The following is a 25,562-nucleotide window of genomic DNA, read 5'->3' on the forward strand; positions in this document are numbered from 1 at the left end:
TTATTCCAACAAATAGCTCCTTGAGGGTCTGTGAACCTTAGCTTTTGGCACAAGGTAAGTGTTTTGATGTGTAATTCTTAGAGAATTAATAGATAAGTGTTAGTCTTTTCTCGCATAAGGTTGAAATGTACTTCATTCATGTACTTATTCAATAAATACTTGAGTGTTTACCAAGTGCAAGTCAAGTGCTGGATACTGGAATGTAGCAGCAAACAGGACCACATGGTCCCTGCCTTGATGAAGCATGGGAGACAGACAATAAACCACTAATTTGAGCTTTAAAAAAAATGACAGGACGGTATGGTGGCTCATGCCTGTAATCCCAGCCCTTTGAGAGGCCAAGGCAGGTGGATGAGCCCAGGAGTTTGAGATCAGCCTGAGTAACATGATGAAAACTCATCTTTACAAAATAAAAATTAGTCCCTGCTATTTAGGAGGTGGAGCTAGGAGGATCGCCTGAGCCCAGGGAGGTCAAGGTTACAGTGAGCCATGATCGTGTCACTGCACTCCAGCCTTGGTGACAGAGAGGGACCCTGTCTCAAAAAAAAAAAAAATACATGGCTATAATAAAGGTACTATGAAAGGAAACTGTAGGGTGCTGTTTAACAGCGTAACTAAAGGACTTTAGTCAGAGGAGTTAGGAAAAACTTGTTTGAGAAAGCTTTGAGCTGATTTCTGGAAAAGGAACAGGCATTATGGAGACACAGAGCAGTGGAGAGCATGACTTATGGAAGACAGGAAGGTAGGAAAGAGCTTATCACAGGCCAGAAACTGAGAAAAGGGAGGGTGAGGGAGGCAGGGCAAGAGCAGATGCTGGTGATTTAGGCAAGGGTCAGATCAAGAAGAACACTTGGGTTTTTATTAGAGGAGTATAAGGTTGAAGATGGAGAGCCCATGATGCTAGTGACTAGGTCTTTGTTTAAGAGAGTTGTTGTTGTTGTTTAAAGACAGAGTCTCACTCTGTCACCCAGGCTGGAGTGTAGTAGCCTGATTATAGCTCATTGCAGTATCAAACTCCTGGGCTCAAGTGTTCCTCCTGCCTCAGATTCCTGAGTAGCTGGGATGACAGGCATACACCACCATGCCCAGCTAATTTTTTAATTTTGGGTAGAGCTGGGTCTGAAACTCCTGGCCTCAAGTGATCCTCCTGCCTCAGCCTCCCAAAGTGCTGAGATTTCAGGCATGAGCCACCTCACCTAGCCAAGAAGGATTTTAGATTTTAAAATCTAAAAGAAGGATTTATAAAAAAAAAAATGTACCATAAAAGATATTGTTCTTAACAACATTCAGGGAAAATCTATCTCCTTCTTTGGAGATCCCAATATATTCATATGAACTTTTTAGGATGCAGTGAGTGAAGGGATCAGAACACCAAGAAAGAAGAGGCTTTCACCTGTTTCCTTTTATTTTCTACTTGAAATAACATTAACTAATAACTAGATACTATTCATACTCATTTCTCAACATAACTGAAAACTTCCAGCATCTCATCTTAGGAGAGGTGGACAAAAAGCCAGGCTCTGTGAATGCAACCTGGTCTCTAATTTGCTCCCATGGTGTAACTGGTGACATCCAGTTAACAGCTGTTTCTCTCTCTTTTGGGTCGACCAGAAACCAGTCTTTCTCCTCTTTAACAAAGGTTTACAAAGAGGCAAACGTTTAAAAATTCTCATGATCTAGTGCAAGTTATAAACTGAACATCTCATACCCTTGTTCTTTTGAATTTGGTAAAACTAAATAAATAATCTCATGGACTGGAACAGCCAAGGCCTTGCTGTACCATGCTCTACTGATGACAGTTTATGCATTCCATGTGTTCCTCGATGACAGAACTGTTGTCACATGACAAATAGCCAAGACATTCTCTCTCACCATCTGAGGAAGGATTGTCCAGGAGTTCCCTGGCAGCCTCTTATATCTCTCTCAGCTCCTAACAAAGCAGTGAGCACATAGTAGGTAGCTAATTCATGGTTTTTGAGCAACTGAACTTTTTTCAAATTTATCCCAAGAAAAGAAAGTCATGAACTTCTATGGTTGTTTGTGAAAGAGCTGATACTACCAATGTTCAGTCTATAAAATTATTGTCTCTGAATAATGATGGTTTTTATTTTCTGCTTTATACTTGTCTTGCCCCCAGTTTTCTACAATAAGTATGGATATAGATATAGAAATAGGTGAGAATATCGTCGTGAGTGAAAAAATGGAGATTATGATATAGATTTTTTGAAAGTCAAATTTATTTGGATCAGTGATTTGTTTGTTTGTTTTTGAGACATGAGTCTCGCTCTGTCACTCAGGCTGGAGTGCAGTGGCATGATCTCGGCTCACTACAACCCCCACCTCCTGGGTTCAAGCAATTCTCCCACCTCAGCCTCCCCAGTAGCTGGGATTACAGGCACGTGCCACCACACTCGGCTAATTTTTTGTGTTTTTAATAGAGATGGGGTTTTGCCATGTTGGCCAGGCTGGTCTTGAACTCCTGATCTCAGGAGATCCTCCTGCCTTGGCCTCCCAAAGTGCTGGGATTACAGGTGTTAGCCATGTTTGTTTATTTTTATAGAGACAGGGTCTCCCTATGTTGACCAGGCTGGTCTCAAACTCCTGGGCTCAAGCGATCAGCCCATCTCAACCTCCCGAAATGCTAGGATTACAGGCGTGAGCCACTGCGCCCAGCCCAGATTTGTGTTTTTATATGAATAAGGCAGTTAGAATATTTGAGGTGAAGGAAAAAATATGGCAGGTCATTTGTGCTTCATTCTCCCTCAACAAACTGTGAGCTCCTTGAAGACTATTCTTTACTCATCTCTGTACCTCTAGTATCTAGCACAGCCTTATAGTATGAGCTCAGAGTTTCTTTGTTGAGTAAATGTTGTTGGATCTTGTCTGAAAGCAAAATCACACTCATGAAAACAAATACAATGCTATTTTTGCCTGTTGATACAGGAAACAAATTTTTTAATGTACTAACACTCAGTGATGAAATGCCCACCAATAAACATGCTCTTTCTTACCTACTGGTGAGTATAAATTGTTCAAATATTCTGAAAACATTTGTAACAAAGCAACCCTGCCCTTTTATCAGGTAATTTCATGGATATAGGAACTCTTTCCCAGAACATAAGGTCATAAACTTCTATGGTTGTTTGTGAAGAACTGATACTGCCAATACTAAATCTATAAAATGATCATCTCTAAGTAACGGTAATTTTTATTTTCTCCTTTATACTTGTCTCCCAGTTTTCTACAATGAATATGGATAGAGATATAAAAACATGTGGGTATGGTTATAGGTTTAAAGAAAAAAACACAAAAATATAGGTTTTTTGGAATTCAAATTTTTTTTTTCTTCCCAGAATTTTCAATGAAATTGCATGGGTGGGGGGAACATTGACACATTACTAACATTTTAACAACATAGAGAGTGGGGGAAAGGTGACATATTGTCTTACTAACAATTTAATATCATTGTGCTTTAGAATAGTGCCATAACCTTTTCAAACGGCTTTAATGTATGGGTTTAAATGGGTTTATTATCACCCCACTTGCTTCAGTACCTAGTGTGACATGTCAGATTCTAGGGCACTGAGTAGATGGGGGAGATATTAAAAAGGAAAAAGTGTATAAGGAACAATGATGCTTGAAGTCCCCATAACAGTGTTGAGTTCTGAAGTTAAGCTTCATCTGCTTCCTGGTAAAACACACCTCTTCATGAAGCCAGAGAAGGCTGAAGTGGATTTCAAAGACAGGCTCAGCTAAATTAGACTCACAGCTACCATAAGCTCCACAAGAGGGCCAGTGAAGCTGCCAAAACATTTCGGGCATCTCAGAATTCCCCACTGAGGCCTGCTGCTGCCACTCACATTGTCCTGAACTGCTCACTCCACAAATGGACAAGAGACAAAGCCCGAGGCCATTTGCTCCTAAATGCTCTGAGGGAGGGGTGGTGGGCTTAAGTGTGGGGTTGCCAATTGTAGCAAATAGAAATAAACGATGCCGGAGATGGAGGCGGAGGCGGCGGAAGCGGATCGCACTCTCTTTGTGGGCAACCTTGAAACGAAAGTGACCGAGGAGCTCCTTTTCGAGCTTTTCCACCAGGCTAGGCCAGTAATAAAGGTGAAAATTCCAAAAGATAAGGATGGTAAACCAAAGCAGTTTGCGTTTGTGAATTTCAAACATGAAGTATCTATTCCTTATGCAATGAATCTACTTAATGGAATCAAACTTGATGGAAGAAGGCCTATCAAAATTCAATTTAGATCAGGAAGTAGTCATGCCTCGCAAGACGTCAGTTTGTCATATCCCCAACATCATGTTGGAAATTCAAGCCCTACCTCCACATCTCCTAGCGGCAGGTACGAAAGGACTATGGATAACATGACTTCATCAGCACAGATAATTCAGAGATCTTTCTCTTCTCCAGAAAATTTTCAGAGACAAGCAGTGATGAACAGTGCTTTCAGACAAATGTCATATGGTGGAAAATTTGGTTCTTCACCTCTGGATCAATCAGGATTTTCACCATTAGTTCAATCACACAGTCATAGTTTTAACCAGTCTTCAAGCTCCCAGTGGCGCCAAGGTACACCATCATCACAGCGTAAAGTCAGAATGAATTCTCATCCCTACCTAGCAGATAGACATTATAGCGGGGAACAGCGTTACACTGATCATGGGTCTGACCATCATTACAGAGGAAAGAGAGATGATTTCTTCTATGAAGATAGGAATCATGATGGCTGGAGCCATGACTATGATAACAGAAGAGACAGTAGTAGAGATGGAAAATGGCACTCATCTCGACACTAACACATGTTAAAAGGACATTGTTTTTATAGGGTCAATTTAGGCCCTTTGACTAAGTTGATATGGAAATATTTTGTTGAAAAACTGTACAGAGCAGCTTTACAAGTTGTCACATTTCTTTATACATTTTTTTAAAGCTACAGTTTAATACAAAATGAATTGTGGTTTTATTACATTAATAACCTTTCACCTCAGGGTTTTACGAAGAGGAAAGGGTTTTATGCAAAAGAAAGTGCTACAATTCCTAATCATTTTAGACACTTTAGGAGGACGTGAAGTTGTATGATAAAGCAGATATTTTAATTATTTGTTATCTTTTTGTATTGCAAGAAATTTCTTGCTAGTGAATCAAGAAAACATCCAGGTTGACAGTCTAAAATGGCTACTGGTATTTTAGTTAATTCAAAAATGAAACTTTTCAGTGATTCACTTTACTAACATTGTATTTGAGAAGGCTTATTGGTAAAGTTTGGGGATAAAGGCATGGCTTAACTTCTTATATAATTTACGTATAAATTCTGTTACATGCTCTTGAGCTTTACCCTAGTTGAACATACATGTGTAGATCTACACATACTGTTTCATTCTAAAATTTAGAAATTGTTCATTAAATCACATTTGAGGTATAAGTCACTCAGGAAGTTAAAATATCTCTACACATATATTTTTACATTAAAAATACAGTGTTAGCATATATCCCCTTTTCAGGAAGAACAAAAATGTCAGTGCATAGTTAGATAAAATGGTAAAATGTTTTACTGAAAGCATACTTTTTTGGAAAAAAAGATTCATGAAGGCTTTAAGTGCTGCTTCTGTCAAACGTTAAAAACTTTTAACATTTTCAAAGTGCCCAGAATGTGTACAAAGACACATGTAATGGAGACTGTACAGGTTGTTTTTTTGTTTGAACCTTTGAAAGAATTTAATCTTAACGTTTTCTAATTTTAAAATGTTAAAATCTTGTTTAAAAAAACTTGTATTAAGATACTGTTTTCATTTCATTACAGGATTGTTTATAAAAATTCATTTGTTGAAAAATAAGGATCCTTTTTAATACCACAGCATTTGTACTGTTCCTTTTTAATATACTGAAAATATAAAAAAAAGAAATAAATGATGCCCAATTAAATATGAGTTTCAGATAAATAGCAAATAATTTTAGTATAAATATGACCCATGCAATGGGGTTGGGGCTGCACGTGGTCTCCAGCCCAATCATTGCATGCTCAGTCATCACCAAGGAAAGCTCTCAGCTGCAGCCAGGGAATTGGTCTATTAACGAGCCCATCTGTAGATTCATTTTAACCAATGAAGACCACATCTTGAGATTCATTTGCCTGCTCTACCCATGTAAAGAAGTAGGATTACTATATTTATAATTGCAGAAATGATGTCAGTAATTTACACATTTGCATAGGTTCTTTTCAGATAATTTTCATTTATAATACTTTTTTTTAATCTCCTGAAAAACGGGAGGTAGAAAAGGCACTCCTTCAAAATTTTTGCACAAATGTAAGCTTTAGGTAAGAAGTCAAAGATCAGCCAAGTGTGGTGGTGCACATCTGTAATCCCAGCTACTTGGGAGGCTGAGGCTGGAGGATTCCTTGAGCCCAGGAGTTCAAGCTCAGCCTGGGCAGCATAGAGCCTTATTTTCTTATTATTTTGTGGAGCCTGCCCTATCTACTATAGTAGTCCCCTCCATTTATGGTCCTTCTTATATCCTGTTATTTTCCCCATGGCATTTATCATAATGTGTAAACAATATGTTTCAATATGTTTATGTGTTTACTTCTTATTATCCAGCAAAAGGTACTCCTTGAAGGTAAGGATCATGAAGGTATTGTTCAAAATTATCTCTGTAGGCCAGGAGCAGTGGCTCACGCCTATAATCCTAGCACTTCAGGAGGCTGAGGCAGGTGGATCACTTGAGGCCAGGATTTCAAGACCAGCCTGGCCAACATGGTGAAACCTCGTCTCTGCAAAAAATTCAAAAGTTAGCTGGGTGTGGTGGCATGTGCCTGTAATCCCAGTTACTGGGGAGGCTGAGGTGGGACAATCACTTGAACCTGAGAGGGGGAGTTTGCAGTGAGCCGAGATCATGCTACTGTACTCTAGCCTAGGTGACAGAGCAAGACTCTGTTTCAAAAAAAAAAAAAAACAAAAAAACAAACAAAAAAAACTGTCTCTATAATGCCTACAACAATGCTGGGCACCTTTCAGCTCTTTAAATCCACATTGTATGTATGATTGTTTGAAAGGGAATATTGGTCCATTTAAACTGCAGAATTTTGTAACTGAAAAGGAAGCATAGAGTTCATCTCCATCAATCCTCTTATTTCTGGAGGTTAAATATCCTTAGAGAAGTGGAAAACCAGCTCTAAAATTCAAGTTTCATAGTCTCCAAAGAGCTTTTTTTGACCAGTAAAGGATTTTTTTTAATGTTGCATTTTCTCATTATTGGGAAAGAAAGAGCCTAGTTTTTCTCTCTAATGAGTATACAATGTCACAAATACAATTGATGTTTGGGGGAAAGGGCTAAGGATATAAGGTTTAATTCAACTGAAATTTACTAAGCATTTATTTTATGCTAGAAACATTCACATATGATTTCTTATTTTAATCCTTACGATAATAAGCAGAGCTAGGTATTGTTATCCCGTTTGACAGCTTGGACATTTAGGCCCAGGGAATTGACTTCCCTGAGATCATGTAGACAAGAAGTGGTAAGGGCAAGATTTAAAACCAGAGTTTCTCATTCTTTAACTACTCTCCACTCTACTACAGAGGTACTGTATTTCTGTTTTTGTTTTATTTTGTTTTTAATTGAGCCAAAGGGTTTAGGTAACACATTTCTGTTGCCTTATTTTGGTCTCAGATTTAAAGTTACAAGATTTATTAGGTCATAGTGATACAAGATATACTATAAATTTTTTTAAACTATTTATTTACTTTGACACTGGATCTCACTCTGTCACCCAGGCTGGAGTGCAGTGACATGATCTTGGTTCGCTGCAACCTCTGCCTCCTGGGTTCAAGCGATTCTCATGCCTCCGCCTCCCGAGTAGCTGGAACTACAGGCATTCACCTCCACACTTGGCTAATTTTTGTATTTCTAGTAGAGACAGGGTTTTGCCTTGTTGGCCAGCCTGGTCTGGAACTCCTGTCCTCAAGAGATCCACCTGCTGGCCAGGCACGGTGGCTCACATCTGTAACCCCAGCACTTTGAGAGCCTGAAGTGGGCAGATCACTTGAGGTCAGGAGTTCGAGACCAGCCTGGCCAACATGGTGAAACCCCGTCTCTACGAAAAATAGAAAAATTAGCCGGGCATGGTGGCGGGCGCCTATAATCCCAGTTACTCGGGAGGCTGAGGCAGGAGAATCGCTTGAACCCAGGAGGCAGAGGTTGCAGTGAGCTGAGATCATGCAACTGCACTACAGCCTGGGCGACAGAGCAAGACTCTATCTCAAAAAAAAAAAAAAAACAGATCCACCTGCCATGGCCTCCCGGAGTGCTGGGATTACAAGTGTGAGCCACATGCCTGGCACATTTTTAAAGAGATATACTACACTTAACACCTCAAATAGCTATCATATAGCCTATAAGAAAGTCTTTCTGCACTTTTCTATCTCTCTTTCATACCTTACAGACACTCAACAAATACTTGTTGAGTGTTAAAGAAATGTATTTGTGCCAGGAAAGAAGTTTTTATTATTTGTAGAAGAGATGGCACACTAATGAACTTGAACCAATAGGCATGCCTAGTTTACCTTAGTATTTCAAGAAGGTGTGCTTGCCCTTATAAAGTCAGGTTTGTCATTTTTGTCTGAATGTTTTTAGAATTCTAGAAAGCATGTTTTCTGTATGCCCTCTGCTAGTTTTCCTTTAGGCTAAATTACTTATAAACGATTAGAAAGTATAAAATTACGACTATAAAACAAAAGTAAACTTTTGTTTACTTTCTAAACAATTAGAAAGTATAAAATTATGACTATAAAACATGAAAAAAATGATTTTTTTCAAAAAAAAAACCAAACAACTTTGAAGTTTTCTCTCCAATATATATTTTAGTGAGTAAAATAGATTCAGAAACACAAAACCATTTAGGAAAGGTTTTTATCCCTAAATGTGTTTTCATAATACATTTAATAATTCACTTCAAATACTTTTTAAATTTTTTCTCATTTCCTAAGATAAATGATTCTAACACATTTTATCTTTGTTGATTCTCAGATGTCAAATAAAGGAAAATTCAGTGGAGCGATTCATGTTTCAAATAAAGACACTTAGGGAAAAGAACCAAAAATATCATGAAAGAGTGAGTATAAAATTTAGAACCTATATATAATCATTAAATATTTACACTCATGCTTTTAAAAATTGTGGATTATGGTGAAATATACTCTAGGAAATTATCTTCTTCAAAGCTTGGAATTGATTGATTTACAATCTAAGTTTCTTTGTACATGTGAGGCAGAAGGGTACTGCTGTTCCCATTATATTAGTTATAATGTCAGTGGAAGTTGGGTTGAATTATGTTGTTTAGACCCTGAAGACACTGAATCTTAAGTTCAAAATTTTAAAGTTTTGAAACCACATTTATCTTTTGACTTTATTTAACCAAACTATAAAACATTGGTTCTCCATTTTAAATCTCTTTGTCTTTTTTCTTTTAGATTTTCAGAGAGTATGCATATGTAAATACGATTTGAAAAGCACAATCTCAGTTGTTAAATTAATTGCATATTTAAGATGATATACTGTTTTTATAAAATCAGATAAAAATGAATATCAAAAAGGTGCTATATATGACTATCAGGACTAAAAATCAACAGAAATAAAGTTTGGAAACAATCAATGATAATTAACACAATTTATCCCTCAAGGTATCTCACGAATGAAGAAATACTGAGGGTGCCCCCTTTTAACACATTTATTTTATATGGGCCCTGAAACTTCCACAGTTAACTGTTTTATTTTGGCTTCTGTCTAAAAAGAATATATCTACAAATTTTAATAGAGTCTGGAGTCAGAGATCTGAGTTAGCATCCTGACTGTACAGCTTACTGCTGATGTCATTTTGGCCAGATTTGGTATGAGCCTCAATTTCACTCTTGTAAAATGGGGATTCCTGTATCCCCATAGGGCTAATTTATTTGTTCATTTAGTAAATATTTAGTGGATAAGACAAGCCAGTAATATAACTGTGACTCTGACACTATCACGATTCTCAAGGTTCATTCACTTGTAATAGGGACTAAAACAGAAGCTCAGTTTGGCCTGGTGCCTGAATGCAGGCTCCACATGAGATCCAGAGCACTAAAGAGAAGTAAGTCCCATCAAGGCACCCATGCACATCCTCCAGTGATCAGCACAGGGACTTGTAGATAGGACTTGGTTGTGGAAAGTACAACAAATCAGGATTGAGTAATCATTTTCCCCTTAGCCCATCATTTGGAGCCAGAAATAGTTAAAGTTCTTGTTTCCATGAGGATTGGCTCAAGAATGCACATTAGTGGACCCAGCAGTGAGGAGCAAGGAAAGGCAGATTCTAACTACAACTCTGTATCTGAATATCATCCATTTCTTTCCTTTTATGTTGTTATTGCTGTAATTTAAACCACCATCTCTTACTCATCCTGCCCTCAAAGTACATTTTCCACAGTGCAACCAGAATTACCTTTTGAATATTGTAAACCAGGTCCATTCTTTCATTCGTACTATTCTACCACAACTGCTCTAGCAAAAGTTATTAATGACCAATTTGCCAGGTCTAATAGACTCTTTTTAGTCCTTACTTTACCTCTCATCTCTTAACATCCTTCAGTGGCTTCCTATTGCACAGAAAATAAAATCTATCATCTTTACTAAAGTCTTCAGCACCCTTCAAAATCTGACCCCTGTTCACCTCTCAAACCTTGTCTCCAGCTGCTGATGGAGGATTTTTTGCTCCTTAGCTCAGCTAGGTCTGGGTTTTTGACTCACAACCAGGAAGAAGTAGGCATGCAGACACGCGAAGAGTGAGCAAGGTGGGAAGTTTTACTGAGTGATGAAACAGCTTTTAGCAGGGAGGGGAGGCAGGGGTGGTCCCTCTACCCAAAGGCAGGAGAGTTCCCAACATGGCTGAGCCCAGGGCTTTTTATGGGTTCAGAGTAGAGACTGTGTGCTGATTGGTTTCTGAGTATGCAAAAAATGTTAAGATGGGCACAATAGTGTAGAAAACCAATTAGGAAAGGGTAGGTATATGTAAAATAGGTGAAGGATGAGGACCAATCAGAGGAAAGCTCGCCAAACAGGAAGGCGGGTTATCAATATGGTTGGAGGATTTACCCAGAACTGTTTCCAGCTTGAAGGTTGGATTTCACTGGGGACCAGCCCCATCTGCCTAGGCATTTTTCTGCCTCCTGCCTCAGTGCACCACCTTTTGCTTACCATCTCTTCTTTGAAATCTTGAAAAACCAATCTATTTATTTGTGCCTTTGCTCATGCTGTTTCCTCTTCCTGGAATGCTTTTTTCTTGGTCAGCTCCTTTTCATTCCCCCAACCTAAGTTGGAATATTGTGTAAAATTATATCTCCATTATTAAATTGCAAGCTTTTTAGGCAGCAGCAATCCAGTCTTACTTCTTTGTTTCTCCAGAAGAGTCCAACTTGAGTAGGTATTCAATAAATATTTGTTGAGTTGATTCATGCTAACACTAGTGGAAGGAAAAATGTTTTGAGGTCATAGATATTTAACATGACTCATGTTTTCTCTTCAGTTATTTCAAAATCAGAAATGCCCCTCTTCTTTCCTACACATCATCTCTTCCTATGTATATTTAGTTCTGTTTGGATTATCACCTCATTTATTATCTTTCTCTCAGTTTGCATTCATTGCTCCACCTACCACATTAGATGTTCCGTAGTTCACTCTGTCTACTTTCTTACTCTCCATTCATTCTTTCATTCCTACTATTCCACCACAACTGCTCTAGCAAAAGTTATTAATGACCAATTTGCCACGTCCAGTAGACTCTTTTTAGTCCTTTCTTTACCTCTCACCTCTTCAGCAGCCACTTCCTTTATCTTAAAACCTTTTTCTCCTTTGGGTTCTAGGACCTCACTGTATCTTAACTTTTCTCCTACCTCTCTGACCATTTCTTCTCATTTTTTATTCACTACTCTTTGCCTAGACCCATTCCTTAATTATCACATTTAGCAGAGTTCTGATCTCAACCCTTTTCTCTCACTCCTTTTTGGGGTCATCTCACTTAACACTATGGCTTCAAATAACCATCTATTTGTTAATAATTTTCATATCTATATGTGATAAATTTCATAATATTGTACACCAAAACAAATGAGTATATGTACAAACGGAAAAGAATAAAGTCTCTAGTTTAGTTAATAACATCGTACTAATGTCACTTTCCTGGATTTGATAATGTACTATGGTTATGTAGAATCTTATCACTGGGGAAAGTAAGGTGAATAGTAGATTGGAACTCTCTGCTCTGTTTTGGCAACTTCCTTTCTTGTTTTTTCATTTGTTTGTTTGAGACAGTCTCACTCCGTCACCCAGGCTGGAGTGCAGTGGCGCAATCTCTGCTCACTACAATCTCCACCTCCCAGTTTCAAGGGATTCTCGTGCCTCAGCCACCCAAATAGCTGGGATTACAGGCATGCACCACCACACCCAACTAATTTGTGTACTTTTTGTAGAGACGGGGTTTCACCATGTTGGCCAGGCTGGTCTCAAACTCTTGACCTCAAGTGATCCATTTGCCTCAGCTTCCCAAAATGTTGGGATTACAGGCGTGAGCCACCACACCCAGCCTCTTTTCTTGCTCTTATGAGTCTTAAAAAGTTAAAAGGGTGAGTGTGAGATGACTTTATATGAAAATAAAACCAATCTTTTTTTTGTAGCTTATTTACTGAATATCCTTTTTCCATTTTTATAATGTGATAATTATTCTTACCTTAAATAGTAATTATTTACCTCACTTGTAGGATAAACATATTTTTAGCACATTAGTGATACAGCTAACTAAATTTTGTTTCTGTATATTACTCAAAATAAATTTTGAGACATTGAATTCTGTAAAATGCTATCAGACACATTCTCCTTCCATTCAAAATTAATATGGGGTTTGGGAAGTTTAATATAGATGATATTAAATTTATATATAATGTCAAATAGTGTTTAATAATGTTTATGCAGGCCAGGCACAGTGGCTTATGCCTGTAATCCCAACACTTTGGGAGGCCAAGGCAGGAGGATCGCTTGAGGCCAGGAGTTTTGAGACCAGCCTGGGCAACATAGTGAGAGCCCATCTCTACAAAAAATTGTAAAAAGTAGCCAGGTGCAGTGGTGTGCACCTGTAGTCCCACCTACTCAGGGGGCTAAGGCAGGAAGATGCTTGAGCCCAGGAGTTTGAGGTTACAGTGAGCTATGACCATGCCATGTACTCCAGCTTGGGCAACAGACTAAGATCCTGTCTCTAAAAAGGTAAAAATTAAACAAAATTTTTTTAAATTTTGTAAATGAAAAATATCACATACTTGAAAAGAATAGTCATTCTGTTAAATATTTGATCTAGGAGATCTGGATTTATTTTAAGAAGTATTGTGTCAAGTATGGAAAGAAAAGTAAAATTTCTTTGTATATTATATACATTTATTTGTCACTTGTATGTAGTTGTTTTAAAATTACCACTCTTTGAAATTTTTTGCCTGTATATCATGGTAAATGTTTTTGAGCTGGGATTGAATTTAGAGGCCATTGTTGTCTTACTAAAATTAACGAACATAAGTAAAATCAGATATCTTTACTTAGGATTCAAAACATACTTGATAAAGGAATTTTCCACTTCTACAAAAATAAGTGGAAAAGTCCATATTTAGAAAAAGTATTAACAGAGCAATAGTTTGGCAAGTGATATTTCCATTACTATTATTCAAGTTTCGATAAATATTTCATTTTAAAATAACATGTCAAACTAAAATAATTCAATTTATTTATAAGCAAACAAAACATGAATCTATTTAAGAAAATAGAATATCTGAGAATTGGTTAAAGAGTAGTAAATTATTTCTTTTTCATATTTTTCATATTATTTTTCAATATTTTGTTAATATTCATTGGCCTTCATTTTTTAGTTAAACTTCATTTTGAAATAAGTATAGCTTAACTTATAGTTATAGAAATGTTATAAAAAATGATATAAAAATGATAGAGAGAAAGGTCCTATGTACCTATTACCTAGCTTCTCATAACATGCTACAAAATCACAGTACAATATCATAACTAGGATATTGACAAGATTAACATGGAAAGTCAAGATACAGAAGATTTCCATCACCACAAGTATCCCTCATGTGACCTTTATAGCCACTCACTCCCCTCCCAGTTCTGCCCCTTCATTAGACCCTGGCAACCATTAATGTGTTCTCCATTATTATAATGTTACTTCAGGAATGTTATACAAATGGAATCATACAATAAGTAACCCTTTGGTACTTGGCTTTTTAAAATTCAGCATAATTCTCTGGAGGTACATCCAGGTTGTTGTGTGTGTTATCAGTTAGTTTCTTTCTATTGCTGGCTAGTAGCGTGGTGGGGATGTACCAGTTTGTTTAACCATTCACCTGGAGGACATCTGGGTTGTTTCCAGTTATTGGACATTTTACATAAAGCTAATATAAACATTCATGGACAGGTATTTGTGAGAACAAAGGTTTTCATTTCTTTAGAATAAATGCCCAGGAGTTCAATTGCTGGGTAGTATGATAGTTACATGTTAGTTTTTAAAGAAACTGTTGAACTACTTTCCAAACTGGCTGTACCTTTTACATTCCCACCATCATATATGAGGGATCCAGTTTCTCCTCATCCTCTCCAGAATTAGTGATGCCGCTATGCACTATTTTATGTTAGCCTTTTGGTAGGTGTGTAGTAATATCTCAGTGTGGTTTTAATTTGCATTTCCCTAGTGGCTAATGATGTTGAATGTCTTTTCATGTGCTTGTTTGTCTTTTGTTCATTTTATAATTAGACTTTTTGTACTCTTGAGTTTTACATATATATATATATATATATATATATATATATATATTCTTCTAAAACTAGTCCTTTCTTGGATATGTTATTTGCAAATATTTTCTCCTAGTCTGTAGTTTTTCATCCTCACAAAAGGGTCTGTAACAGAGTAAAAGTTTTTAATTTTAGTGAAGTCCAGTTTATCAATTTTTCCTTTATGGATTATGCTTTCAGTGTCAAGTTTTCAAACTCTTTGCCTAGCCCTAAATCCCAAAGATTTTCTCCTATGTTTTATTCTAAAATTTTTGTAGTTTCACCTTTTACATTTAAATCATGGTCCATTTTGAGTTAGTTTGTGTATAAGGTGTGAGGCTTAGATCAAGATTCTTCTTTTTTTTTTCTACCTGCAGATGTCCAGTTGCATCTGAACTATTAGTTGATAAAGCTATCTTTCCTGCATTGAATTGCTTTCATATCTTTGTCAAAAATAAGTTCGACATTGAATAGGCATTTCTCCAAAGAAAATATACAAATGGCTAACAAGCACATGAAAAGATGCTCAACATAGTTATTCGAGAAATGCAAATAAAAACCACAATGAGGTACCACTTTCTCCTAATAACTGAGCCTCAAAATACATAAAGTAAAATTTGATAAGGATAAGTTTGAGGATTAACAATTTTTTTTTTTTTTTTTTTTTGAGATGGAGTTTTGCTTTGTTGCCCGAGCTGGAGTGCAGTGGCAATATCTCAGCTCACTGCAACCTCTACCTCCTGGGTTCAAACGATTCTACTGCCTCAGCCTCCTCAGTAGCTGGGATTACAAGCAGCCGCCACCATGCCTGGCTAATTTTGTATTTTTAATAAAGATGTGATTTCACCATGTTGGCCAGGCTGGTCTTGAACTGACTTCAAGCGATCCACTCGCCTCAGCCTCCCAAAGTGTTGGAATTACAGGCGTGAGCCACCGCGCCCCGCCTTGTGTGGGTCTGTTTCTGAGTTCTCTATTCTCTTCAGTTGATCTCTATGCCTACCCCTCTGTCTATACCATATAGTCTTGATTACTATAGCTATATAATACATCTCGAAATAAGGTAAATTAATTCCTCTTGCTTTATTCTTGTTTTTCAAAATCATTTTAGCTATACTGGCTCCTTTGTCTTCCCATATAAATTTTAGAATTATCTTGTATATATTTGCCCCCCGAACCAAAGAAAACTTACTAAGCTTTACATAGGGATTATATTAAAGCTGTATATCAAAATTGGGAAGTCTTTACTATGCTGTCTTCCAATCCACGAACATGATATGCTTCTCCATTTATTTAGATCTTGTTTTATTTTTATTTATTTAATTTATTTATTTATTGAGACAGGATCTCCTTCAGTCACCCAGCCTTGAGTGCAGTGGCACAATTACGGCTCACTGCAGCCACAACCTTCTGGGCTCCCACCTCAGCCTTCCAAGTAGCTGGGACTACAGGCATGCACCACCACACCTGGCTAATTTTTAAATTTTTTGTAGAGACGGGGTTTCTCCATGTTGCCCAGGCTGGTCTTGAACTCCTAAGCTCAAGCAATTCACCTGCCTTGGCCTCCCAAAGTGCAGGTATTACAGGCAAGAGCCACTGTGCTGGGCCCAGATCTTGATTTTTTTTAATCAGCATTTTCTAATTTTCACTGTGCAAGTCCTATACATGTTTTGTTAGGTATTTTCACTGGGTCTAGCATTCTAGATGGACGGTTCTTTATTTTTATCACATAAAAAATAACGTGCCACTCTTCCTATTGCCTTTCTTCTAGCTAGCATGGTTTCTGATGAAAAATATGCCGACATAGTTTGAGTACCCCTTAACTGAAATGCTTGGGACCAGAAGTGTTTCCAATTTCAGATTCTTTTAGATTTTGGAATATCTGCACATACAGAATGATATACCTTGGGGATGGGACTCAAGTCGAAACATGAAATTCATTTATGTTGCATATACACCTTATACACATAGCCTGAAGTTAACTTTATTTTCCCCTTGGGGATGTTGAATAAACTGTGTTTGGTGTGTCTGCATTTTGACTGCAACCTGTCACATGACATCAGGTGTGTCATTTTCCATTTGTGGCATCATGTTAGTACTCAAGAAGTTTCAGATTTTAGGCTGGGCACAGTGGCTCATGCCTGTAATCCCAGCACTTTGGGAGGCCAAGGCAGATGATCACCTGAGGTCAGGAGTTCGAGACCAGCCTGGCCAACATGGTGAAATCCCGTCTCTACTAAAATTACAAAAAAAAATTAGCCGGGTGTGGTGGTGGGTGCCTATAATCCCACCTACTTGGGAGGCTGAGGCAGGAGAATTGCTTGAACCAGGAAGGTGGAGGTTGCAGTGAGCCAAGAACCCACCACTGCACTCCAGCCTTGGTGACAGAGCAAGACTCCATCCCAAAAAAAAAAAAAAAAAAGTTTCAGATTTAGAGCATTTCAGATTTTGAATTTTCTTATTTTTATTTTTTGAAACTGGGTCTTTCTCTGTCACCCAAGCTGGAGTGCAATGGTGCGATCATAGCTCACTGTAACCTCAAACTCCTGGGCTAAAGCAATCTTCCCTCCTCAGCCTCCTGAATAGCTGAGACTACAGGCACCACCATGCCTGACTAAATTTTAAATTTTTTGTAGACACAGGGTCTCACTATGCTGTCCAGGCTTGTCTTGATCTCCTGGCCTCAAGTAATCCCCCCACCTCTGCCTCCCAAAGCACTGGAATTACAGGCATGAGCCACCACACGCTGCCCAGATTTTGGATATTCTAATTAGGTATGCCCTGTATGCTAATTGTTTTTCCCCTATAGGTAAGGTGTGGTTTTTCTCTGACTGCTTTTAAGACTTTTCCCTTGTATTTAGTTTTCAGAAGTTTGATTATGATGTGTCTTAACATGGATTTCTTCCTGCTTATCTTGTTTGGGGTACGCTCAGCTTCTTGAATTCATAGGTTTATGTCTCTTGGAAATTTGGGGAGTTTCCAGCCATTATTTATTTGAGTACTTTTTCAACCCTGCCCTCTTTCTCTCCCTCTAATACTCCAGTAACATGAATCTTTTGTTATAGGCCAGGCTTGCTGGCTCACACCTGTAATCCCAGCACTTTGAGAGGCCAAGTGAATTTCAGAGCAGCATAGCAACATAGCAAGACCTCATCTCTAAAAAAAAATAAAAATAAAAAATAAGTATTAAAAATAATAATTCTAAAATGTCAGCCACCTTAGTATTGGCATCTACATATTGTCATTTTTCATTTAGTTTACAATCTTCCCTGGTTCTTGGTATGATGAGTGATTTATTGAAACCTGGACATTTTTGTATAATGTCTTAAGACTCTAGATCTTATTTGTAATCTTCTGTTTTACCTAGCTTTTATTGGCATTGCTCCGCCAGGGGAAGTAGGGATACCACCTTATAATGCCTGGTGGAAGTAGAAGTCCAGGCTTCCCACTTGGCTTCCTGTGATACCCAAAGGCCAGGAACTTCTTGACTCTATTTTGAGGAAAAACAGTGTAGATAGTTGATCAAACATGAATTACTGTTGATTTTCATGACAGAATAGCCGCTTAAAAGAAGAACAGATTTGGCACATACGGCATCTACTAAAGGAACTGAGTGAAGAGAAGGCAGAGGGATTGCCAGTTGTGACAAGAGAGGATGTTGAAGAAGCGATGAAGGAAAAATGGAAGTTTGAAAGAGACCAGGAAAAAAACTTGAGAGGTGATTTAGGAACATAGAAAACTATCATAGAGTTGTGCCAAGTTATTTCTTGAATATATTAATGCTTTATTCTTCCAATATGTTCAAAATGCTGTGAGTATATTTTAAACGGCATCATTACCACCGCAGCCACAAACACATGTAGGTAAATGGGCAGGAGAGGGAAATAATAAAGTGGGTATAGGTAATGAAGCCAAGCAAGGAGGTGGAAGAAGGGTAGTGATCAAAAACAGATGAAATTTATCTGACTGTTTTTTTTGAGATAGGGTGTAGTTCAGTCACCCAGGCTGGAGTGGAGTGGTGCGATCTCAGCTTACTGCAATCTTAACCTCCCGGGCTCATGCAGTCCTCCCACCTCAGCCTCCCAAGTAGCTGGGACTCCAGGTGCACACCACTATGCCTGAGAATTTTGTCCCTTTTTTGTAGAGATGAGGTCTTGCTATGTTGCCCAGGCTGGTCTCGAACTCCTGGGCTCAAGGGATAGTCCCACCTCAGTCTCCCAAAGTTCTGGGATTACAGGCGTGAGCCCCCATGCCCAGCCTCATCTGACTCTTACAACAGGACAGTATCTTGTTAAACACCATTACTCATAGTAGGGTTTTGTTCTTTTTCTTTTTCTTTTTTTTTTTTTAATTCCGTTGTTTGGTGGTTTCATTGGCTTCAGCTTCAGCTTAGATTTGGGAATGATAAGGCAAATATAACCATGAAAGATGTTTCCCCTAATATCTCTAAGGGAGCCAAGCACCCCATTAGATGGGGGAAATAGGGATTAGAGTTGGGAAAGGGGAAGCTTGGAGAACATGGGTAGTAATGACACGAGGTACAGGCAATGAAAGACCCAGGGCATACTCTTGCTGTAGGCTTAGGAAATACCATGGTACTGAGGGTAAATCATGCAGTTCTGACATACACATTTTGAAATTCCTATTCTTTCATTCTAAACTTGCTGCTAAGATTTCTAGGACGACTTTTGCCAAAACCTCCATAAATAACATCCCTGCTAGGAAGCTGGAAAACACGAGAAAGAGACCTAAGTGCTATCATTTGCTAGCCCTTAGGAAATCCACGTATTTCTGGATTTCTCCAAGTGCCTACTTAGCTGAGCACTTTGCACAAACAGGCTCTCCACTCAATAGATATTTGTTGTTTTGAGTGAAATCGTTTCCAAGACCAAACATCAATAGGCAAGTTTCATTTTTAGGGGAGTCCAAAACTGTTCCCATAGACCTCCTCCTACCCAAGTCTCTTCATTGGCAATAGGGATGTCATGACGTGGTAGATAGTATATTTTGCACGACTTCTTTCCAAGAGAGTTCTGCTTATGTTTGGAAGGAATACTTTAATAAGTCCCTTGAGATGGAGTGAGACCCCAAAGGATGCTTAGGTGTGCTTGCTAAACTGCCTTCTAAAGGAATGGGCCTAGTTAGTTGAGATGCGCCTGTTGATGGTTTGGGCTGAGCATGGGGATGTGTCATACAAGACTGGGCCACACTGCATGACTGAGCACAGTAGAGGAGGACTGGACATGCATGGGAAGAAAGGAAGCTCACAGACATGGAGGAAGAGAAGGAAAGTAAGAGAACAGAAGTGTCTGGAAAACATTTCCGAGGTAGTCACTTTATGTCCCAGGTAGTCCCTTGCAACTCATTTTGGTGTGGAGCAGCAGCAGGTGCTTCACCTGTCAGCTTGTTACAATGCCAATTCCCAGGCCCCACCCAGACCTACTGAATCAGAATCCGCATTCTGACAAGATCCCAGGGGATTCCTATGCACAGTAAGGTTTGAGAAATACTGCTGCAACCCTTTTCATCCAACTTTTAGTAAGGACTCTTTCAGTTGCAAGGATAAAAAGTCCAACTCAAACTAGCCTAAGCATAAAGGGGATGTTAGTCTTTTCACATCACTTAACACAGAAAGACAGAGTGCTTCTGACCTGGATGCAAGGCCTCACATGCTGTCAGATCTCAGCTTAAACAAACAAAAATCTCCAGGGTGTATGTGTTACTAGAAGGGAAGGGAAGAGGTTCTAAGAAAGTAGAAAAACAGCCACTACATCCATCTTCCTTTTACAATCTTCAGTGACATCTACCAACCCTCCCCTCAAAGGCCAAATGGGGCACCGGCCTGAGACAGTAGCAGTCTGCTCGAATGAGAGAACAACTGCCCATCTGGCTTATAGTAGTATTAATAATTGTTTAATGAAAAATATCCACCATTTGTTAAGAGATTTTAAATATAGTATCTTGTGGCCAGGCATGGTGACTTATGCCTGTAATCCTAGCACTTTGGGACGCCAAGGCAGGCAGATTGCCTGAGGTCAGGAGTTCGAGACCAGCCTGGCCAACATAGTGAAACCCTGTCTCTACTAAAAATACAAAATTAGCTGGGCGTGGTGGTGGGTGCCTGTGATCTCAGCTACTTGGCAGGCTGAGGCAGGAGAACCACTTGAACCTGGGAGGCAGAGGTTGCAGTGAGTCGAGATCGCACCACTGCTCTCCAGTCTGAGCGACAGAGTGAAACTCCATCTCAAAAAAAAAAAATAGTATCTTGTGTACATCTTTGGAAAAAGATGAGTCCTGAGTCCTTCTGGACCTCTGGACTGAAGCATATCACCCTGGCCTGATTGAAATGCTTCAGTCATTCAACAGACATTTATTGAGCACCAACTAATTGCCAGGCTCTGTGCTAAGTGCTGGATTTACAGAGATGAATACAATGTAGTCTTGCCTTCAAAGAACTCTCAAACAAGGTGATATATGGTGATGAGACAAACAGCCATTAAGTTTGTTGTACTTGACTCTTTTGTAATGCTTCTTTTTCAAAAATATTCAGCAACATGATATTTGGCCTAAAGACTGAATAGAATATCAGGTTTAGCAAACAAAGCTTATATCCCTGAAATAGTTCAATATTTGCACATATTTAACTAGGGAACTTACCCATCACTCTGGTTTTACCAAAGCAGGGTGGGAGAAGACATGTTATTATGACTATCAGAGGCTATCATTTCATACAAGAGAAATCCAAATAAATGAACTTTAGATGACTGAATTAAACAATTTACTTACAAAAATGGTTGCCAAAGACCTGGGAAGGACACAAGTTGAAATCACTTTTGCTCAGAGGGTATAGTGGCCAGAAAAATGACAATTTACTAATAAAGAATAAGAGGGTATAATGGCCAGAAAAATGACAATTTACTAATAAAGAATACATATTATATGATACACTATACAAAATAGGACCCTTATTAAGCTATCACAGGAATGGTGTAAACTTGCAGCTTCCTAGGCATATGGGTTGTCTATTATGTCTTTCAATCAATCCTCAAACAACACATCTACTTTGTAATCAGAAGTTTAATTTTACGTAGATTTTGAATCGGGAGATAGATAAACAATAGTTTGAATAGTTTAGAATTTCCTAAATTTTAGATATAAAATAGTATTTATGAGTTAACAGTATTTTAATATCAGATCGTAACTTCTTAAAACCAGATTGCAACATATAATGGTTACAAGGAAAATAGAAATGACACAGTGTCTTTATTTTCAACAGATATGCGCATGCAAATAAGTAATGCTGAGAAACTATTTCTTGAGAAACTCAGTGAAAAGGAATATTGGGAGGAGTACAAGAATGTAGGGAGTGAACGACATGCTAAACTCATTACCTCCTTACAAAATGACATCAACACAGTTAAAGAGAATGCAGAGAAAATGTCAGGTCAGTTGCAACAAAACTAGTTCAAGTTCAGTAAAAAACATCTTTAGTAGGGCATACATTGATGGAAGAAAAAAGTGTGTACTCCCTGAATTATTCATTACTCTGCTGTCAGCACAAGCAGCTGTGAGCCTAAGGGTAAAGGTGGAGGGAGGAAGCAAAAAAATGATCCCAGGACCACCTGTGAAACTGAGAAGGGGAAATAAAGAAATGGGCGGGTGGGGGGCAGTGTGCAGAAGCCCTGTGACCAACTGACTTTAAGAAAGAAGCTTCTGGCTGGATGCGGTGGCTCATGCCTGTAATCTCAACAGCCTGAGGCTGGAGGATCGCTTGAGCCCAGAAGTTTGAGACCAGCCTGGGCAACACAGTGAGACCATATCTCTACAAAAAATTAAAAAATCAGTTGGGCATGGTGGCTCTTGCCTGTAGCCCCAGCTACTCGAGAGGCTGAGGTGGGAGGATCAGTTGAGCCCCATGGTCAAGACTGCAGGGAGCTGTGATTGTGCCACTGCATTCCAGCCTGGGTGACACAGCAGACCTTGTCTCAAAAAAAAGAAGAAAGAATCTTCATTCAATGGATGCGGTCTGCATATTTCCACACTGGGACAGGAGCAATTCCACCAAGATAGGAGTGTCCTGAGGCCAGGTTATATTAGAAAGAGAACTCACCTGGGGCAAGCTAAGTCAGCTTAGCCCGGCTGGATAGCCAGAATCATCATGGAGAAATGTCAAAGTCAATTAAGTTGTAACTAGGGGAAAACTGAGGAACAAACATGAGATGAGAAGTGGAGAGGCTATAGAGTAGGATGCTGTCAGCAGAAATGAAGCTTACCAGGACTAGATCTGGACATGATGAGGGCCAGCTGTCTGTCACTGAGACAAGCATAGTGGCTTAAAAGAACACCAGAGACCCAGACACAGAAGAGTCATAGGACAGAATTAATGTGGGAAGTCTGGCCCAAAAGAGTTGCTGTGGGTGGACAACAGTCCAGGACCCAGCTGGAGATAGTGCCCTGCGTTATGGAGGGGTTCCTGTGGGTGGTTCCCATGTTCACCATTCAGGGCTCTTTGCTTGTGGACCAATTTGTATGTAAGTTTCGCAGCTTAGGGCCTCTGCACCACAGTGGTGGTGTAAACTTGGCCCCAAATCAGTCTGGGCTTGAAATTCCACTTTGTCAAAAGGTTCTTCTTCTGAAAAGAGAACGAGTGCCCGCCTGCTACTCCCTCTGTCCCCACTCAAATCCTCTCCCACTATTACCAGTTTCTTATGTAGCAGTCAGAAATATTCTATGCATATATATATATCACAAATAGCATGCTATAAATATGATGTCTTACTTGCTTTCCATGTAACAACATGAACATCCTTCTAAATCAGTATATCTTAATACTGCCTCATTCTTCCAGTGGTTGCATTGTTTTATTGTACCTTTTTTTTTTTTTTTTTCGAGACAGGGTCTCACTCTGTCACCCAAGCTGAAGTGCAATTGCATGAACACAGCTCGCTGCAGCCTCAATCTCCCAGGCTCAAACGATCCTCCCATCTCAGCCTCTTGAGCAGCTGGGACAGCAGGCATGTACCGCCATACCTAGCTAATTTTATTTATTTTTTGTAGAGGTCTCACTGTGTTTCCCAGGCTGGTAACCATAATTTTTTTGACCAGTTTTTTACACATAAGCATTAAGGTTGTTTCTAGTGTTTTACTATTACAAATAATGCTGCAATGACTATCCTTACACATATCTCATTTTCCTGTGACAAATATTCTTGTATTTATGTCATTTCATTTATGTGTATCTCTGAAAGAAATGGTTGTGTGAAACAGACTGTTTATTTTACTGTGATAAATGTGGCCCTCCATAAAGGTTGTACCAAGTGGTACTTCTACGAGTATGCATGAGGATACCTATTTTCCCACATCTTCAGCAACAGGGAGTGGTGTCCAAATTTTTGTTCTTTGTCGGTCTTATGAGTCGAAAATGGTATCTCATTGTAGTTTTAATTTCCATTTCTTTTATTAAAAGTGACACTGAATGTGTCTTTTCATAACTTCAAGAGCTATATGAATTTCCTTTTCCATGAACCATTTGTTCACATCTGTCACCCATTTTTCTATTGTGTTGTGGCACTCTTTACATTTTAAAGAAATTAGCTCTTTAACTGTGATATAAATTGCAAATATTTTTCCCATTTGTCATTAGTTTTTTTGTTTGTGGTTTTTTTAATGAAGAAATGTTGTGCTTTTAAAGTGCCCAACTTATCAGTCTTTGATTTTATGTTTAAAAGATTATGAATGAATTCTCCAATATTTTATTGTAAAATTTTTATGATTTTGTTTTTATATTTAAGTCTTTGTTTTTGTGTGAGAGAGTAATCCAACTTTATTTTTTTACCAAATGGTTTTCCAGTTGTTCCAACATCATTTATCATCAATTTTTATCCTACTGATTTGAAGTGCTAACTTTATTATACTTTTCTCATATATATCTGAATCTTATTCTCTACTATCTATTCTGATTCACTGATCTGCCTATGCATTTGTTAACCAGTAAAATACTTTTTAAAAAGTTATTTTTCTGGTATGTTTTCAAAATTTCAAATATTTTAGCCAGTATTTATTTTACATTTTTAAAGTAGGAAAAGATAAAGATCTTCTCATATAAACTTAACCCAGTATCTTGATCAGAAGTTTGGATGATTGGGCCAGGCGTGGTGTCTCACGCCTGTAATCCCAGCATTTTGGGGGGTCCACGGTGGGTGGGTCACCTGAGCTCAGGGGTTCGAGACAAGCCTGAGCAACAGTGAAACCCCATCTCTATCAAAAATACAAAAGTTAGCTGAGTGTGGTGCCACACACCTGCAGTTCCAGCTACTTGGGAGGCTTAGGTGAGAGGATCACCTGAGCCTAATAGGCAGAGGTTGCAGTGAGCCAAGATTGCGCCACTGCACTCCAGTCTGGGCGACAGAGAGAGACCTTGTCTTAAATTAATGAATTAATTATTAACTAGGATGATTTCTTTGACTTAAAAATTTTTATGCGGTTGTATTCAACTTTGGGGTGGTAAAAACATTTAAATATTGAATTACTTGCTGGTCAAGCCATGGGGCACAGCTATAAGAAAATGGTTGTTATGGGCTTGTATTATTTTCCATTAGTTTTAGGGACTTGTCTTAACCATCCAGGTAGCAGCAGCCACTCCACCAGGGAACTATTAAAACATGTTGGGGACCACTAACTGGACACAATGAATATGAGCAAGACTCCTAAA

The 25,562-nt window shown here is 38.6% G+C and overlaps 2 protein-coding genes across 4 annotated transcripts in view; both read left to right on the forward strand.

Annotated features, from left to right (window-relative positions):
- Positions 1-25,562, forward strand: part of CCDC83 (coiled-coil domain containing 83) — a 75,719-nt gene that overhangs the window by 10,673 nt on the left and 39,484 nt on the right. For 2 of the 3 annotated variants that reach the window (XM_032168100.3, XM_032168101.2), the window contains exons 3-5: positions 9,035-9,119; positions 18,407-18,569; positions 22,128-22,295. In XM_032168100.3, the coding sequence (XP_032023991.1) occupies positions 9,035-9,119; positions 18,407-18,569; positions 22,128-22,295 (416 nt within the window). The remainder of the gene's footprint in view (positions 1-9,034; positions 9,120-18,406; positions 18,570-22,127; positions 22,296-25,562) is intronic. The other variant, XM_058446542.1, reaches the window with a different exon arrangement.
- LOC116477389 (RNA-binding protein 7-like) lies at positions 4,000-4,806 on the forward strand. Its single transcript, XM_032761714.2, has one exon. It carries the CDS (start codon positions 4,000-4,002, stop codon positions 4,804-4,806), a length of 807 nt encoding a protein of 268 aa, XP_032617605.1.

The sequence above is a fragment of the Hylobates moloch genome, unplaced genomic scaffold (genome assembly GCF_009828535.3).
Source record: "Hylobates moloch isolate HMO894 unplaced genomic scaffold, HMol_V3 SCAFFOLD_11, whole genome shotgun sequence".
Lineage (NCBI taxonomy): Eukaryota > Metazoa > Chordata > Mammalia > Primates > Hylobatidae > Hylobates > Hylobates moloch.